General features: G+C 41.3%; 1 protein-coding gene across 1 annotated transcript in view; it reads left to right on the top strand.

The window, feature by feature from the left end:
* Positions 1–20,483, top strand: part of LOC143934165 (synaptotagmin-1-like) — a 381,736-nt gene that overhangs the window by 259,998 nt on the left and 101,255 nt on the right. The window contains exon 3 of the mRNA XM_077457544.1: positions 11,394–11,575. Coding sequence (XP_077313670.1) covers positions 11,394–11,575 — 182 coding nt within the window. The remainder of the gene's footprint in view (positions 1–11,393; positions 11,576–20,483) is intronic.

Here is a 20,483-nt window from a genome sequence, read left to right as displayed (position 1 = left end):
CAAGGAGTACAAATACTTTTTCAAGGCACTGTAAGTGTGATTATGAAAGAACCTGTCCCAGTGCATGAGACACAAACATCTCTGTCATCAGAGGTTCAATGGTGGCTGCCTACTGCTCCTCCATCATTTTCTCTTTTCTCCAGGACCTTTTGCCCTAGAAAATGGAACAAAGACTCCTCCCCTAAGGCATTTCCAGAGACCCCTTTTTGGAAGACCCCCTGTGTACTATGTGCAGGATGAATTTGAATAGTCTAAAAATCTGCAAGGGACAAAAAGTTCAAGTGGGGTGAAGTGTAGCAGGATGCCATCTGCTCTTCATGTTCAGATGCAGGCATGTGCCCCTTTCACTTCATTTCCCACAATTCCCTCCTGGACATGCACAGGGCAGATGCGTTTCTCAGCTTTCCTCCTTTATCAGCCCAAAGAGAACACACCTGATGAGGCAGAGCTAGATTGGCATGTGATCTGCAACCAGGTGTGCAGCCCTCCATTGTCATAACCTGTGTGAAGGAAGCCAGACTATTGTGGTGAGCCCCTCTCCAATTGCTGTCAGTGTATTCTGATTACCAGAGCTGCCCTGAACTTCGCTGAGAGAGTTTCTGTCTATCAGAATGTAGTAATTCTCAGCTAGACTCTCTGTTATACAGTCTTAGGCCTCGTGTACACAGTTAGTCCCTGTCCAGGGGTGGACTGACCATTCGGGCACTCGGGCAGTGCCCGGGGGCCCCATGCCACTAAGGGGTCCCATCAGGGTTGCCAGCCTCAATAAAACCAGGGACAGTATGTAAAAATCTGTGTTTTTAAAAAAAAATCCCAAGATTATAGCTGCCCCGCCTCTCCAGTACCTTTTCAGTATGTGTATGTGTATTCTGTGTGTGTATATTGTGTGTCTGTGTGTGTATACTGTATGTGTGTGTATACTGTGTGGCCCCATAATCTATTGCCTGGGGTCCCCATATTCTCCTATTGCCTGAGGGCCCTATAATCTCCTATTGCCCGGGGACCCCATGAGTTGTAAGTCCGCCTCTGTCCCTGTCTGATCATTCAGCCAATGACCTATTCTATTAAATTAGTACACTTCTTTCAGCTCCTGTGGTTGTACCTTTAAGCAGTAGTAAACTCCGCTTTATCACTTTTAGCTACAGGTAAGCTTATAATAAAGCTTACCTGTAGGAGATATTTGCTTGTTTTGCAGCCAGTGATATCACAGGCGCATGTGCGCTACACTCTGAATCAAGAGCACAGTGAATGTTCCATCAATCCAAAGCTCTGTGCCGTGGCTGTGCCCAGGAGTGACGTCATTGCGGCACTGTCATTCAAACAGCCAGAGCATGCAAACCCACAAGGAAGACCAGATAAAGATGGAAGCCCTGTCAATGGTGACAGAGCACCACTGGAGGGCATTGTTTTTCAAGTAAGTCTCGCAAAATATGCTCGTTGCCAATAATCTGCAGATCCTGGTGGTGGGGGTCATTTTGATGACCCTGTGGATATAAAATTAGACTGTTGAGCATATTGGGGTTTTGGTGACTCAGTGTTTTGAAGAAGTGGTATGGGCATGAATGCTTTGGTGGAACTAGATATTGCATGGCCACTTTTCAAGCAAATCCATTCTCTACAAACCAACTGGCTCAGCTGCAGAATAATTAGTAATTTTTAGCAGACAACAGACACAGAATAACAATGAGACTGAAATGGTGGAAGTGGTATGTCTTCTACCTCACCATTTGATGACCATACCTCAGTCAAAGAAGTGGATAACTGCTGGGAGTTAAACAGGAACTTAGAGAAGCTACAAAATAATTTAGAGTTGGTGACTGGGGACAAAGAGAAGGCAAGTTCATTATATACCTTCTTCAGCTCTGTGTATACAAAGGAAAATGGGGGAGCTAAGGTCCATAAAGGAGATAATACTGACATAGCTCCAAAAGAACTCTAATGGCTCAAAATTGATATGGTGAAGAAACATTTAGGCAAAATAAAGATGAATAAAGCACCTGGACAAGATGGTGTACACCATGTTTCCTCAAAAACGTTAAGTGTTAGTTCATTTTTACAGAAAATTTGTATGGTGACCTTACACTGGACCCCCGGTCTCGCTGTACCAGACTGTCGCAATCCTCTGCTGTCAGACACAGATTCACCGGTCTGGGGATTAGAAGTTCTGGTAACTTTCTCTCCTCTCCTCATAGTGCTGACAGTACAGGCTAGATGGCTTCTGATTGATCAGCACCATCCATGTGAAGGTGCTGACCTAGTAGACTGCCAGTAATCCATACATGAGATTAAGCTGTGGGGGTTCCAAATCCCTGGACCGGTGAAGTGGCTTTTCGGTGTCTGACAGCGGGGGTTGCGCCAATCAGGTACAGCAGGACTGGGTGGGATAGGGGGGAGTCCAGTGTAAGGTCACCTTACAGATTTTCTGTAAAGGTGAACTTACACTTTAGGCCAGTGGTGGCGCATCCATAAGGGTGCACGGGCGCCACTCCCTCTAGCACCAATAGATAGATTCATGCATTGGGCACAGGGCTTCTCAATTACAGTGGCGGGGGGGGTGTTTTTGAAGCACCTGTTTAGAGCCATAGGCTCTAATAGGCATAAAAAAAGGTGACCTGCGAGCGCTATGCTCACAGGTCACTCAGCTGTGTTAGAAAAGCGAATCAATATTCGCTTTCCTAACACTAAACCACCTCTCTGACAATCAGGTGCTCAGATCTGTTACCGTCACCTGATTGGCTGAAACAGGCGCTGTAATTGAACGCCAGGTGTCCAATCATAGCATAGGATGGAAGAAGACATCGAGGACTCACCGAGACCGGTAAGCGCAGATGGTGGGCCGGCGGGGGGGGGGGGGCACAGTGGCAGCATTTGATATGGCACAGTGGCTGCGTTTGATGGGACACAGTGGGGGCAATTGATGGGCAGAGTGGCGGCAATTGATTGGCACAGTGGGAGCAATTGATGGGCACAGAGGCAGCAATTGATTGTCACAGTGGGAGCAATTGATGGGCACAGTAGCGGCAATTGATGGGCACAGTGGCTGCGTTTGATGGCACGGTGGCGGCAATTGATGGACACAGTGGCTGCATTTTATGGGGCACAGTGGCTGCATTTTATGGGCCGCAGTGGCTCTATTTGATGGCACAGTGGCTGCCTTTGATGGCACAGTGGTGAAAATTGATGGGCACAGTGGTGGCAATTGATGGGCACAGTGGCTGCGTTTGATGGGCACAGTGGCTGCATTTTATGGGGCACAGTGGCTGCATTTGATGGTGCAATGGTGGCAATTGATGGGGCACAGTGGGAGCAATTGATGGGCACAGTGGCGGCAATTGATGGGTACATTGGGAGCAATTGATGGGCACAGTTGCGGCAATTGATGGGCACAGTGGAGGCAATTGATGGGTACAATGGGAGCAATTGATGGGCACAGTGGCGGCTATTGATGGGCCAAGTGCGAGCAATTGATGGGCACAGTTGTGGCAATTGATGGGCACAGTGTCTGCATTTGATGGCACAGTGAGGGCAATTGATGGTCACAGTGGATTGCTGCTGTGTTTGATGGCACAGTGACTGCGTTTGATGCGCACAGTGGCGGCAATTGATGGGCACAGTGGCTACGTTTGATGGCATATTGGCTGCATTTGATGGGGCACAGTGGGAGCAATTGATGCGCACAGTGGCGGCAATTGATGGGTACATTGGGAGCAATTGATGGGCACAGTGGAGGCTATTGATGGGCCAAGTGCGAGCAATTGGTGGGCACAGTGGTGGCATGTGATGGGCACAGTGTCTGCATTTGATGGGACAGTGAGGGCAATTGATGGTCACAGTGGCTGCATTTTATGGCATAGTGGCTGCGTTCGATGGCACAGTGGCAGCAATTGATGGGCACATTGGCTGCAATTGATGGCACAGTGGCTGCGATTGATGGTACAGTGAGGCTGCAATTGATGGGGTTTTTTTCAGAATTTTTCACTTTGTTTGCAACCCCCCCCAAAAATTTTGAGCACCTGCCGCCACTGCTTTAAGTTCTGTTTTTTTTAAATCAGAGATTCTTTTCTCAGTACCACTATTGGCGCAAGGCCAATGTGATGCCTATATTTAAAAAGTGATCAAATTTATTTAAGCAACAGACAGCATAGAATTGTGAAAGACCAAATATGTCAAACAAATCTTCTTTTTTTTATATGAGGAAGTAAGCAAAAACTTAAACAAAAGGGTGGCTATGCATACCGTTTAGTATACTTATGCCACGTACACATGAGAGGAATGTCCAACAAAAAAAGTCAGATGGGAGCTTTTCATCGTATATTCAGATTGTGTGTATGCCCCATTGGACTTTTTACGTTCAAAATTCTGACAAACCTAGAAATAGAACAGGTATGCTGTTCCGACGGACCAAAAACGACGCATGCTCTGAAGCAAGTATGAGACAGAAGCTATTGGCTACTGGCTATTGAACTCCCTTTTTCTATTGTGATCGTGTGTACGCAAGCCAGTTTAGCGGAATTCCGTCGGAACCCCTTCAGAAAAACCTTCAGAGTTTATTCCGACAGGAAAACTGGTCAAGTGTATAGGGCATTAGACTCTGCAAAAGTGCTTGACACAGTTCCCCACTACGGCTGATGTGTAAATTAAAGTCTGTAGGTTTAGAAAAATCAGTTTTTAAATGAATAGAAAACTGTCTAAGAGACCATATTCAAAGATTAGTGATTATTGATTCATACTCCTAATGGTCTACATGTACCCCAGGGTTCTGTGTTGGGACTCTTTAACCTATTTAAAAATTATATAAAATTTGGGATTAAAATACTGTTTCTGTGTTTGCAGATGACACCGAGCTATGTAGTGGAATACCATCCTTACGGGATATCTCCTACCCTAATGCTCTGTTTAATTGGGCAACTAGGTGGCAAATTAAGTTTAATGTTGATTGAGCGAAGGTCTTAGTTTAGATAAAATCTAATCTAGTGACCTTCATTGTTCAGCCACCCTGTCAGCTGGCTATCGTGGGAAGGTCTTAGTTTAGGTATACAATCTTGGGACTTCCATTGTTCAGCTACCCTGTCAACTGGCTTTTGCAGATCTTTACTTCATATCAAAGAACAGAATCACCACAGCTTGTTATGACCTAGAGGCTGCATGTGCCTATTTACAGGATTCCATTCAAAACTCGAAGGACCCTTGCTTCCTCCTATTGTTAGAACAACTCGCTCTTACCTTGTAAGAGATTACGCCTGAGCAAATGGCATATGTTTACTTTTGCTAAAGCTAAAAATCTGAACAAAGAGTTCTATATGGAGAACCAACAATGGTATATCTTGTGATAAAAAAGATTTTATTATTGCAAAGTTATCAAAATAAGGGCAACACTGGTCCACCCTACCATACACCAATAAAATGGTTAAAAAAGACAATTGTCACACAGAATAGGCACAGCAGGATCTCACACATTTGTGCAGATAGAAAGTAATGATTTTCCCAGTATGTTTTCCTAGTGTTTTCCCACTCAAGGGATCTTGTAGGTGGTCTTTAGTTGCTAGTGCACTACTTGTCCCTAATAGGGCTTGTTGTAGGCTATGTGCAACACTGACACCTATTCCACTGACACCACTGTTTGTCAAGGATCTTGGCTGGATTATACATGTTTGAAAAGGGAATGCATGTTAAACTTTTGCTTAAACAACCATCAGCTGCAGTCTGACAAATTGACCTTTGTTTCTAGTGGCTAGTGGTGGTATCACATTAACGTGTCTACTTGACTACCGCAGGGCAGGTCATTAGCCTCCCCGCATCACATACAGAGACATCGGATGATCCATTATAGATGAACCCAAGAAAGAGAAATCCCCATTTTTGCAGCAGGCATAAATCATCTATTTGTGATACAGAAAGTTTGTGGATGGCCGCTCAGCAACAAAGATCTCAGTCCTTCTCCTCCCCAATAGTGACTGATTGGAGTGGAACTGTTGAAGGGCAAAGCAGAACTAAACAGTCACACAGAGTACTTTCCAAAGCAGACCGCTTCCCTGTCTGATTAATTACAGCGCAGTCATATATTGATGGCGAGTTTTTTGGGCACTTATGATAGTGGCAATATCCGCCCCGGTGAGGTATAGGGAAAAGTAGTATGGCTGCCCAAAGGCTCTCACCATTCCCTGGTGTAGGTGTTTGCGGCTGCAGCCTCCTCCATTCACTGGCTCACGTTGGCATGGCTCCAAACACTGGCTCCAGCGAAGAGCTCACTCTGTTCCCAGCTGCCTCGCAGAAAGAACTCCTGCTGTGTTTCAGTGGAGCTGTATCAACCCTCCAAAGCTGCACATCAGTCAGAGCAAGAAGGGTGGCATGTAAGATGAGGTTTGGAATCCTACTGTGTCCTGTTACTTCAATGCATTTCGCATAATGACTCTATGCTTCCTCAGGACATAATGACGCAGTTTGGATGTACTATTTAAAGCAGAGAAAAGTCCCCTTCAGAGTCCGTCATCCAAGTGCTTCCCACAGAGGCCCTCTAGTGGCTGTTTACATGAAACCTAAAAGGCTGCTAAAGCATTAGCATTATTGGGTGTAGGAGGTGTCAGTGTTGCATATAGCCTACAACAAGCCCTATTAGTGACAAGTAGTGCACTAGCAACCAAGGACTCCCTATCTTGAGTGGAAAAACACTAGGAAACATACTGGGAAAATCATTACTTTCCATCTGCACAAATGTGTGAGGTCCTGCTGTGCCTATTCTGTGTGACAATTGTATTTTTTAACCATTTTATTGGTGTATGGCAGGGTGGGCCAGTGTTGCTCTTATTTTGATAACTTTGCAATAAAAAAGCCTTTTTTATCACAAGATGTACAATTGTTGGTTCTCCATATGCAACTCTTTGTCCAGATTTTTAGCTTGACTCACTTCTAGTTGTGGAGGCACCCCGTCTATTGAGATGAATTGGTTTAAACTGTGATATGGACTTTGCAGCTTGGTAAAAGCTAAATTTTTTAGAAATACATTTACTTTTGCTAAAGGGCTGGGCGACTACAGATAAATCTCTGCTATAGATCACCCTATTCACTGCCCTATTTGAGAAGGATACCAGAATATTCCTCCAGCTCCTTATCACGATCCAAGAAAACCATATTCCTGGGTTTGCTTCCGTTATCATCATCTGGAAAAAGAATGGTAACTTAAGCTTCAGCATGGATTATGGAAAAGTCAATGCTTGTACTTATCGTAATGCCTACCCCCTTCCAAGGGTAGTAGATTTTCTCATTTACTTGGGGTTTGGGAGTTGAGTCTTGTTGCTTTTCAATACTAGACCTGGTCAGTGGAAGCTGGCAAATTTCCCCATCAAGGAGAAGAACTGCAAAAAAAGACTGTTTTAATTACGCCTCTGAGGTTTTTCAAATTTAATCAAACACCCTTTAGCCTAACCAATGCACCCAGTACTTTTCAGAGACTGATAAAGCAGTATCTTGGAGATCTGAACTTTGACTGTGTAATGATTTATCTTTTTTTTTTTTTCAATACACTTTGTTACAATTTTTTCTTACATATTAATTTACATACTTTTTCATTTTGTTTTACTTTAGTATCTTAAAAATTTACATATACTTCCTTTTTCATCTTCACTCATTCTTAACTCTCATATCATTCCCTCAGATCCATACTATCACCCTTTTCTTCCACCTATTATTCACACTATACAGTATTTTCATATACTCCTATATCCATAGTTATATATGATGTACTCCACTTTGCCCATATATTTTCATATTTTTGCACATTTCCCCTTTGCGCATACATTATTATATCATGTGGCAGGAACTGATTTACTGCTCTCATGCAATGGCTAAGTGGTGGTGGTATTGGTGGTATTAGCTGGATCCATTTTTCCAATCTGTTTTCGTGCAAAAAAGAACACCTCTTGCAAAAATATCTTGGTGTATCTGGACCATCTCTACTCTTGTAATAATCCCAGTAAACATACTTCAATTGTATCTGTAATGAGTCTATTTATAACTTTTTTCAGTAGAGAAAATCTTTAGATAGTTTTAAATTCCTCCCCTCCAAACTGTGCCCGTAATACCTGTCGGAGCTGCAAATACTTATACAACTGTCTACGCAAGAGGTTATATTGTTTACACAAGTTGTTGTATGGTTGTGTTGTATTTTTATCATATATCTGTCCAATTGTTGTTACCTTTTTCTGTTCCCAAAATGTACTATCCTCAAATGCTTCTAACTGTTCAAATGTTGGGTTATCCACAAAGCGGTTTCTGGCGGGATATCAATAAATCCTGTTAGTTTTTTTACCTCCTTCCATACTGACCCAGCCAGTATAAGAAGAGGAATTTTTGCTCCAACCCTCCTCAAGTCAGTTGCTTCCAGACCCGCCAAGAGATCATTTACTTGCATCTTACTTAATAAGTATTGTTCCACCCCCTTTTCTTGTTCCTGCGTTACCCACACTCTTAAGTGTTTTAATTGGCCTGCCAGATAATATAAATATAAATCTGACAGTGCCAACCCTACTGCTGTTTTGGGTCGTTGTAACATTGTGAGTTTTAGTTTACATCTACCCTGTGCCCATATGAACTTAGTGATCTGGGAATTTTATTTTTTAAATATCTGTTTAGGCATCCTTACTGTGGAGTGCAAGAACACATATAAACAGTTGGGTAATATGATAGATTTGATCAACTGTATCCTTCCTGGCATTGATAAGGGTAATTTTATCCATATCCCCAGTTTACTCTTAACATAATCCAACATGGGGTATATATTGGCTTCCAAGGCTTCAGCTGGGTCCAAGGTAATATTTATTCCTAGATATTTAAATACTTCTACTATTTTTAATGAGGTCTGGGGCCCATTCCCAGAGGACAGTTATTACAGATGCTTCATTCTGAACTTTGCTTGGATTGCTGCTGCTCATAGGCAGCTTTGTGTGGGTAAAACCTTCCCTTTAATTGAGACCAAATAGCAGGTAGCTCAAATAAAAGCCTTAGGGATGCTAAAGAATAAAATGACTATAGCCTGGTAAAAGCTGATCACGAAAAAAAAAAACCTTTCAGGTGTATACAGATGGAAGTTTGCAAGGCTTGGGACCTGTACTGGCTCAGGAATGATATAGGGTTAGAAAGAGAAATAGAATACACTAGCCAGAGTCTATGCCATATTGAATGCAATCTTGCCATTTATAGTTCTATCAAACTTTAGTCATTTAGCAGTGGTATGATCAGTAACCAAAATGTTTGCTGAGCATCTGTTTGGTGGATGAATGGAGATCTATAATAATCCACTTGTTTATCTGGAGAAGGTCAAGCTAGCTGCACTAAAATGGCATTGGGTGGCAAGGCTAGCTTGATTTAACAACATCATTCATTTAAAGCCTTGGCTTTCAAACAGCAATGTCAATGAACCTTCCCAGTATCCATAAACAACCTTAAAAGGGGCATTGAGCAGTTGCTGGGGGGGGGGGGGGGTATGGGGTTGGTCCTTTGCAAGTAGACACCCGCTAGGCACACACATTGCAACAGCCAACCTTACAACCTTACTTCGATGTAGTGAGCTGAGATACAGAGAGACCCCAATACCTTTCCATTTCTGAGATATTGGTATGGAATTGGTAAAGGAATTGTTAGTTGGATAAGTTCAGAAGCACAATGATCTCTTGTATCAACAGGTACAAATACACAGTGAGCAGAAGGACATTTACTAGCTGGTGATCCCAGAGTTATCTGCCCTAGGCAGTTGTCTGATCTTGCATTGCAATGGACGATATTTCAGTGAAGAATGTACTGTAGCATATGTTCAGTAATTCTGTTGTCTTAGATTATTCACCTGGGTACAGAAAGCTTGTCAAGAAATCCCAAATTGTACTGTTCAAAGGGGACAAGAGAAACACACAAATCCATTTGTGGTAAACACCAGAGCACTATTTGAATTACTTACTATGGACTTTTTCACAATGGCTGAGACTTTCTCAGTGCATCATTATGCCTTTGTGTTTGTCAAACACTTCTCAGAATTCTCTATTTTGGTGCCCACTAAATCAAACATCCCTAACTTCCATTCTAATGTGATTTCTGAATTGTGCCACCTTGTGGAATTAAAAAGTCACACACTACCCTATATTCCCTACAAGGGAATGGAGTGTGTGAATGCTTTAACCATACCTTGCTGGGCATGGTCTGTGCACACAAAAAGCATTAAGAACATTGGTTGCAGTATGAGGGGGATGTTGTGAGCTACATCCCTTTCTCTCTAATGTTTGGAAGTTGTGGTCATCTTCATGTTGATCTGTTGTTAAACATGCCTTATACATGTAACTCTACAGACCCCTTGGGGAGTAGTTCCAAGCTTACTGGCATCGCCTATTATGAAAAAACAAATGGTTGTTGAACAAACTTGGCAGTAGAAGGTGCAGTCATGCTTCATCAGAAACACACTCACATTGGGTTGAGCGGCAACCTTTTCCCAAGTGACCAGTATAAGATGTTTCATGTCAAAAAACAACATGCAAAAATTCCCAACCCACTTACCAGCTGGCTGATAAGTGAGCTGGGAATTTATTTTTGCTGTTTTGGACATGCGTCACCCTTCCACATGCTTCTTGCTGCTTTCACCAGAGGCAAAAAAAATCTCTCTCTAACCAAGGCTTTGTGGGAATGGTGTCTTCATGGGCGGACTGACAACTCATGGGGCCCTCAGGCAATAGGAGAAGATTATGGGGCCCCCAGGCAATAGAATATGGGGCCACACAATATACACACACACACATACAATATACACACACAGACACACAATATACACAAACAGTATACACACACAGAATACACACACAGAATACACACACGCACACACTGAAAAGGTACTGGAGGCAGCTATAATCTTGGGATTTTAAAAAAAACACAGATTTTTACATACTGTTTTATTGAGGCTGGCAACCCTGATGGGGCTCCTTAGTGGCATGGGGCCCTCAGGCAGTGCCCGAGTGCCCGAATGTTCAGTCTGCCCATGGGTGTCTTCCCACTCTTCCTCCAGTTGAGTTGCTCTATGCTGTATAAACAGTTTTGGCAGAATTATAAACAATTTATGTAGCACAGATTATGCATCAACTGCCTAATGATATATTTATATTCTACAAATAAACTATTTTTCTATTTCTTTGAGTTCAGCCATATTTGAAATCATAAATTACACAAGCCCTAATGCTTTCTGTATAGTTTGAGGTTTCACAAGACCCTCCTTTCAGGATGTTCTGGCGTTGTGCAAATGCATTGTATCCTAGTTGGAATACTTAGAATGTATAGAGATGTACAAGTATTGTCGTGCAGTACTTGCTTGCAATGAACTGTGTAATTGCTAAAATGTTTGTTTTCTATTTTTTCACTTGCAGTTCCTCCATGGGCTCTGGCTACCATTCTGATTGTGGCCGGCCTGCTTCTGCTCTGCTGCTGTTTCTGTATCTGTAAGAAATGCTTTGGGAAAAAGAAGAAAGGCAAAAAAGGTAAAGACAAGGTCAAAGCCCAGATTAACATGAAGGAAGTAAAAGACTTGGGAAAGAGTTACATTGATAAGGTAACTTAGTCTTTACCATATTACAATTTCATATTATTAATATACAATGTTTTAGTGTATAGTGTTTTAATAGCTTCTTTATTTTTCTTCCCCCTTTACCTTCCTTGATGTAGTTTGCTGGAAATCAAGGAAATGCTGGATATTCTTATTAGAAAGTCCAGCACGCTTTCAGACTCTTCTAAATGGCCCTTAATAAATATTTATCTGTAAAATAAGTATAGTATTTAAAAAAAATAAACAACACTTTATAAAATATTAAAAAATAAATAAATACAATTTAGAAAAAATAAAACAGGATATATATATATATATATATATATATATATATATATATATATCTTTTAGAGGTTAGTTTCACTGTGCACGGATATAAGTTCAATACTAAGTGCATGAATTACTTATTGGCTTATTTTAGTTGTGGAGGACTTGAGCCAGGACATTTCTTAAATATCTTGTTCTTTCTGCCTGTTGTGGCTATCATGAAGTATTTTTAATTCTATGCTTGGTTTTTGACTACCTAACAGTACAGAAAATTCAGTAAAAGTCATGTCCCTCTCCCTTCTATTAAGTACTTATGCAAACACAGAGGTAAAAGCATAGTAGGACCTGTTGTCTATGGCCAAGCAGAAGGCAAAAAACTAGTCACACATATTGCCTGTGAGCTCTTTGCAGCCAATCTTTTGTACATTACTGACTTTCAGGGACGTGCAATGAGGCCAATGGCTGGTGTGGCACTGGCTAGTATCAGAGCCAGATACACACAGGTTACATACGCTGCGAACGTTAGAGCGAGAACAATAATTCTAGCACTAGATCCCCTCTTTAACTCTAAACATGTAACATGTAAAAAAAATCTAAAGCGTTGCCTATGGAGATTTTAAAGTACTGAAATTTGGTGCCATTCCACAAGTGTGCGCAATTCTAAAGCGTGACATGTTAGGTATCTATTTACTTAGCGTAACATCACCTTTCATAATTTACAAAAAAATCAGGCTAACTTTAGTGCTTTTTTTGTTTTATTTTTATTCATGAAATGGTTTATTTCCTAAAAACATGCGTTTGAAAAATTGCTGCTCAAAATACTGTGTAGCATAAAAAATTACAATAACCACCATTTTATTACCAAGGGCAGTGATTGCGAACCTTGGCACCCCAGATGTTTTGAAACTACATTTCCCATGATTCTCATGCACTCTGCAGTGTAGTTGAGCATCATGGGAAATGTAGTTCCAAAACATCTGGAGTGCCAAGGTTTGCCATCACTGCCCTAGGGTGATTTTTACATGTAGGAGAGAAGTGTCAGAAGCGGCAAGGGGTTAATTAACATAAGTAAGTATTATACAAATAATTATTATATATTATTTTTAAGGTAATTTACTATATTTTTAAAAACTGTACTCAAGCTAGTGGCTTAATGGACAAATTACTGAAGTTTGAAGTTATAACTTCCAATCGGTAATTTCACAGTAAATAGATAAATAATAAATTATTATCTTATAACATATAGCATAATAGTATATGATTTAGCTTGTACCTTTTCAGCAGCAAAAGATTTTCATTCTCCCTCTTAACTGTGTGAGAAAAACATGGGATTATGGTTAAACCTTATACCCATAAACCTGTTTTTTTCCTTCTAGTTAAGAGGGCTGGGCTGGAAGGGAGCATTTATCTTTTAGACACATGCCCCCCTTCTATGACACTGCGGTAATAGGCATGCCTCCAATGCAGCATTTTTATTGGACAGCTTGGGCCAATGGTACTTTACCATTGGTCCAAGACTCCAAGCTGTCCATTAAGCTCAGTGCCTCTGACAAGAAGTGAGGAGAGGCACTGTGAGCTCATCCTCTCAGTCTGCTGCAGAGTGTGCCAGCTTGTATTTAAACTGGCCACTCTGTATGTAGCTTCTGACAGGCTGCGCAAGGAGCCCCATATCTCTGGAACCATAGGTCATAGGAGCCCGAATTCTATGACCCCAGGTCGGCGAGCTAAAGCCCTCCAAATCGATTTTTATTTTATGTTCATGGCAGATGAGACTCTGCTTCACCTTCCTCCCCTGACTGCACTTCCCTGCTGACCTATCATGCCTTGCTCTACATTCTGCATGTTTTTCAGTAGAGGCAACCATCTTAGTAGACACAGGTTTTTTCTTCATTATGTCAGAGCTGCCCAATACCCCCCCCCAAGACTGGTGATCGAATGACTTTTGAGAAAATTCTCAAAAATCAACAGGAGAATTAACCCCCCTAGCGGTAATCCTGAGTCTGGCTCGGGTTAGGATTTTACTGATAGGAGCGGTAACCCCGAGCCAGACTCGGGATCGCATCGCTGGATACAGGGAGAGGTTACTTACCTTTTCCCCTGGATCCAGCGATGTCCTCCGCGCTGTGTGAGCGAGCTGTCCTTCGCTCGATTCACACAGTGCCGAATGCCGCTGAGCTCCGTTCCCTGCGACGTTACGGCGCACGGGAGCAGAGAACGGTGGCAAATTCAAAAAAGTAAAAGTACTCAAAACACACACAGCACTGTAATCTTACAGATTACAGTACTGTATTACAAAATTACACACCCCCTTTGTCCCTAGTGGTCTGTACAGTGCCCTGCATGCACTTTTTTATTATAAATACTGTTTTTTCTGCCTGGAATTTGGAGATTGTCCATAGCAACCAAAAAGTGTCCCTTTTTCAGTGTTTTAGGATTTGATTACATTATTGAATATTTTTTATTATTCTTTATTATATTATAAACTTTATCATACACGGGATGTCTGCTAGACTCTGGTTTGAACATATTTAAGAGCGTTATTCCTAAGAATTACAGGACTACAATATAAGACGCCAAATTTCCATGCAAAATAATTGTACCGCTTTCAGCACCTAAATCCAGACTGAATCATACCGCCAGGGAGGTTAATTATTGCTGCAGAAGCGGATCCTTGCACTGCAGGCCTTCAGTTATAGTATTTTCTCCAAGGAGGAAAACAATGAGCATCAAAGTAATGAAATCACAAAATGTAAGTTCAAATCTAAGACAGTGTCTATACAGAAGATGATCATTAGATCAGCTTATGTTGAACAGTCCTGCATTAAAAAAAAAACATGCACACTTAAAAAGATATCACCATTGCTGGCAAGGACCTCTGGTTCCAGGACCGCAGTGATGTCGGCTCTGCTCAATGCGTTTCATCAAAGGACATCTTGACAGGGCATCACCATGTATAATATACAAAAGCCAAGAAACCAAGCCTTGTTCTCATTAAGAGCCTCACACCAATTTGAGCTCAAATACAGCATCAATTCCACTAAATTCAAGCCTTGATCTGAATATCGCTACTGGTCCTGTGTAATCCAGGACCAAGCTCTGTCGACTCAGAGGCCAAACCTTAGTCAGAAATAAAACAGATCAAGGCTAGAAAGGTGAAGTCAGGCCTCTTTACAATTCTAGAGCCCACAAATACTCATCATTAAAAATTATCCGGAATGGAAATAAAAACACATCAAAATAAACCAAGTGGAGACCGATACTGTACATAATTAAAAATAAATAAATAAACAAATTAAAGACTCCATGATGGGCACAAAATGCACCATCTAGTGGTTATTTAGAAAACAACACAAAATTACTGCTTGATAAGAAAAATATAGAGTATTGCATATAGACATCAATAATATTACATGAATTAAAATATTCAATGTTAAGCAACCGCACAATGTTCATACCTTAAAAGTCTATACTATAAGCTAAAAAAAGTTTATATCATATTCCCAAGAGATTGACAAGTTTGTCCCTGATTGGAGAGGAAGTGTTATTAGAAGGGAGATATCCAAACCGGAAACCCAATGGATCTATGAGATTAAGTCTTATGTCCCACACAGCCTGAAGATTTACTGGGATGTCAATGCGTTTATCAATAATGCATGAGATCCCAGTCCCATACTTATTCTTTTGTCTCCCTTCCATTTCCAAACTCGTCCCCCTCCTTTTTTTTGTTTTTTTGTTTCTTGGGATTTTGATCTAAATTTTTTTAGGTGATTCTATATGCACTACATAACTTCTCTTGAGAAAGTGGGTTTTGGAAATCTGGTAAGCAGGTGGTCGTTGCTGGTGACACCAGTTCGGTGTTGAATTTACTTAAAGAGCATTACATCCCGGATTTACAAGATTTAATTATTGGGACTTTTGTGGACTTTATGAGATTCTTCTAGATTCTTTATTCAATTTTTATGTATTTAATATATTAATTTTGTCACAGTTCATTGGTATTTAACTTATTTGGTTATAGCACTACGTTTTTTTTATATATATATATATATATATATATATATATATGTTACAATAACAGGAGAAAACGTTGTATGGTCAAGTATAAAATTGGTACAAGCAATGTGGGATTAACCACTTAAGTACCGCCTCATGTACATATACGTCGGTACTTTGAAGAGAGATATCTCGGTAACGGCAGCAGCTGCTGCCACAACCAAGATATCCCTCTTTACAGGAAGTGGTTCTGTGTACGATAATGGTGGTCTCCATGGCGAGTTCGCCGTGAGATCACCGTTATCGGCGGTGGAAGAGGTGCCACCTTCAGGTGATCCTCAGCTGAGTATGGAGACGAGTGAGGCTAAGATGGCCTCCACTCGTCTCTATACCATAGGAGGGCGGAAGCAATGTCAAAATGTTACTTCCGCCCATACCTCTTAAAGGTACATTTTTTTCAAATGACATTTTTTTTTTTATTGCATTTAAGTCCAAATGTGAGATCAAATGTGAGATCTGAGGACTTTTTTACCCCAGATCTCATATTTAAGAGGACCCGTCATGCTTTTTTCTATTACAAGGGATGTTTACATTCCTTGTAATAGGAATAAAAGTGATCCATTTTTTTTTAAGTGTAAAAATAAATAAAATCAAGTAAAATAAATAAGAAAGGAACGCATACGTGAGTAGCGCCCGCATGTGAAAACGGTAGTCAAACCACACATGTGAGGTATCGCTGGGATCGGTAGAGCGAGAACAATAATTCTAGCCCTCTGTAACGCAAAATGTGCAACCTGTAGAATTTTTTAAATGTCGCTTATGGAGATTTTTGAGGGTAAAGGTTTGACGGTATTCCATGAGCGGGCGCAATTTTGAAGTATGACATGTTGGGTATCAATCTACTTGACGTAACATTATCTTTCACAATATAAAAAAAAAATAGGCTAATTTTACTGCTGTCTTATTTTTTTATTCAAAAAAGTGAATTTTTTCCAAAAAGTCTACTTGTAAGACCGCTGCGCAAATACGGGGTGAAAAAAAGTATTGCAATGACGCCATTTTATTCTCTAGGGTGTTAGAAAAAAAACAATATATAATGTTTAGGGGTTCTAAGTAATTTTTTAGAAAAAAAAAACAGTTTTAATCGTGTAAACACCGAATCTGAAAAAGAGGCCTGGTCCTTAAGTGGTTAAGCCAGTCCACACAAAACTATACAAAGCCAAGCAAGTAAGGCGGAGAATAGTATCAATAAGAACTTCTTTCTGATTCACTGAACTTTAGGTTGCAGCAATTATGCAGGTTAGGAGTTCTGAGTTCACATTGACCCTGACTGCTGCATGCTTTTTTCAGATCAATAATCTAAAGTACTTACAGAGTAACTCCACTTCTGTTGAGAAAACAACAACCCCCTCTGGATGATTTCTGAACATTGCAGGGATTTTATCAAACTTTTTTTTAGATTCCTACCTGCGTCTGCTCTGAAGGAATAGCTCTTTCTTGGATCATGTCTTGTGCAGGACTGATTCTGAATTACTAATTCACTAGGCACTTTCATGGCTCATGCATACTGCATCTCAAAGAAGCTGCTCCTACTGGCTTTTGAGCTTTTATGAGCTCTCATTTTTTTTCTGTCTGGAGACTCCCCCCTATGCTGGCCAATGTGTCCATGACCCCCCCCCCCACCAAACTCGCGTTTTTGAGCGGAATTTGAGCAGAAAAGATGCCCAAGTGCCCAAAACAGCGTTAAAAAAGCTCAGAAAAGCTCAAGTAAGCTTGAGAATGCACAATAAAAGATAAAATGAGCTGAGGGGAGGGTTTGTGAAAAAAAAAAGTTTATGCTCAAAAAAGCTCAATAAAAACGTGCAAAAAAGCACAAGCTTCCTCAAGCTTTAATGCCGCGTACACACGAGCGGACTTTTCAACATCCAAAGTCCGAAGGACTGAGTCCGTCAGACTATCCGATCGTGTGTGGGCTGCAACGGACTTTTGACTCGCCAAAGTCCGAAGGACTTTAGAATATGGAACATGCTTCAAATTTTCCCGAAGGAACTCTGCCGGACCCGGTCCCCTTCGAAAACTCCGCTCGTGTGTATGCTACTCCGACGGACTAAAACCGACGCTAGGGCAGCTATTGGCTACTGGCTATGAACTTCCTTATTCGAGTTGGGTCGTACGTCATCACGTTCGAATCCGTCGGAGTTTAGTGTGATTGTGTGTGGCCAAGTCCGTTCGGCCGAAAAGTCTGTCAGAACTCCATCGGAATTCCAGCAGAACTCCGACGGAACTCCTTTGGAAGTCTGTCGGACATAAGTCCGCTCGTGTGTACGGGGCTTAAGAGAAATAAATGCTCAAAATGCCTTAAAAAGCAGCTTTTTTTTTTAAGCTGCAGTGTGTATGAGCCCTCAATATTCTGATGAGAAAAAATGCATTGTCTGCATGCCCTAGCTATTTGAGTGATTGCAGAAATCGGGTGCTAGCATAATGAAGTTGATGAAGTTTCTGGCACAGACCTTACTTGATGTCATCATGGAGTCCCCCTTTCAGCTTATGTTGCTGGCCTTTTATTTTGGAAGTTTTACCATACCCATATGGGTGTGCCCCCTTTCTCACTACTTCCTTTACATTAACTTTCTATGGGTGAAACATTTCCAAATTCAACCTCTAGATTGCACTATTGTATCATATAAGCCATAGGTCAAATATGGCAAAAGGTCATGCTATTGTTGACCTTGGTTACTTGAATGCATAGTTTGCCCAATATCCCTGTAAAGACAATGGCAGCATTCAACTGCCAACTGACATTTGTTCTACATACAATATTACTTATGTTCCTGTTATATTTGAGGAGAACTTGTGCAAAGGTTTCCAACAGCATTTGTTTGAGAAGTGTTTACTCAAACACTCAAAGAAACCTGATGTCTGCTTCTAAAACAAACAGAATAAATATATACACTATTTTACCAAAAGTATTAGGATGCCTGCTTTTACACTCACATGAACTTTAATGACATCCGAATCTTAGTACGTAGAGTTCAATATTGAGTTGGTCTACCCTTTGCAGCTACGGTGCCTTGACAAAGTATTCATACCCCTTGACATTTTCCAAATTTTGTCATGTTACAACCAAAAATTTCAATGTATTTTTTGGGGATTTTATGTGGTAGACCAACACAAAGTGGCACATAATTGTGAAGTGGAAGGAAAATGATAAATGGTTTTCAAAACTTTTTACAAATAAATATATGAAAAGTGTGGCGTGCATTTATATTCAGGCTCTTTTAACCTGATAACTAAAATCTAGTGAAACCAATTGCCTTCAGAAGTCACCTAATTAGTATATAGAGTCCGCCTGTGTGTAATTTAATCTCAGTTGTTCTCTGAAGCCCTCAGAGGTTTGTTAGAGAACCTTAGTGAACAAACAGCATTATGAAGGCCAAGGAACACACCTGAAATGTCAGGGATAAAGTTGTGGAGAAGTTTAAAGAAGGGTTAGGTTATAAAAAAATATCCCAAGCTTTGAGCACTGTTCAATCCATCATCTGAAAATAGAAAGAGTATGGCAAAACTGCAAACCTACCAAGACATGGCCGTCCATCCAAAATGACAGGCCGGGAAAGGAGAGCATTAATCAGAGAAGCAGCCAAGAGGCCCATGGTGACTTTGGAGGAGCTGCAGAGATCCACAGCTCAGGTGGGAGAATCTGTCCACAGGACAACCATTAGTCGTGCACTCCACAAATCTGGCCTTTATGGAAGAGTGGCAAGAAGAAAGTGGGGGACACAGCAAACGTGTGGAAGAAGGTACTCTGGTCAGATGAGACCAAAATTAAATTTTTTGTCTCAAAAGCAAAACACTATGTGTGGCAGAAAACTAACACCGCACATCACCCTGAACACACCATCCCCACTGTAAAACATGGTGGTGGCAGCATCATGTTGTGGGCATGCTTTTCTTCAGTAGGCACAAGGAAGCTGGTCAGAGTTGATGGGAAGACGGATTACGTGAAATACAGGGCAATCTTAGAAGAAAACCTGTTAAGCCCCGTACACACGAGCGGACTTTTCAACATCCAAAGTCCGACGGACTGATTCCGTCAGACTATTCGATCGTGTGTGGGCTGCAACGGACTTTTGACTCGCCAAAGTCTGAAGGACTTTAGAATATGGAACATGCTTCAAATTTTTCAGAAGGAACTCCGCCGGACCCGGTCCCTTTGAAAAATTTGCTCGTGTGTATGCTATTCCGACGGACTAAAACCGACGCTAGGGCAGCTATTGGCTACTGGCTATGAACTTCCTTATTCGAATCCAGTCGTACGTCATCACGTTCGAATCCGTCGGAGTTTAGTGTGATTGTGTGTGGCCAAGTCCGCTCAGCCGAAAAGTCCGTCAGAACTCTGTCGGAACTCCGGCAGAACTCCGACAGAACTCCTTCGGAAGTCTGTCGGACATAAGTCCTCTCGTGTGTATGGGGCTTTAGAGTCTGCAAAAGACTTGAGACTGGGGCAGTGGTTCACCTTCAGCAGGACAACAACCCTAAACATACAGCCAGAGCTACAATGGAATGGTTTAGATCAGAGCATATTCATGTGTTAGAATTGCCCAAAGTCCAGACCTAAATCCTTTTGAGAATCTGTGGGAAGACTTTGCTGTTT

Source organism: Lithobates pipiens, unplaced genomic scaffold (genome assembly GCF_037356315.1).
Source record: "Lithobates pipiens isolate NorthernLeopardFrog02 unplaced genomic scaffold, aLitPip1_a1.2 Scaffold_27, whole genome shotgun sequence".
In the NCBI taxonomy this organism is placed as follows: Eukaryota; Metazoa; Chordata; class Amphibia; order Anura; family Ranidae; genus Lithobates; species Lithobates pipiens.
This window is presented reverse-complemented; position numbering and strand designations above follow the sequence as displayed.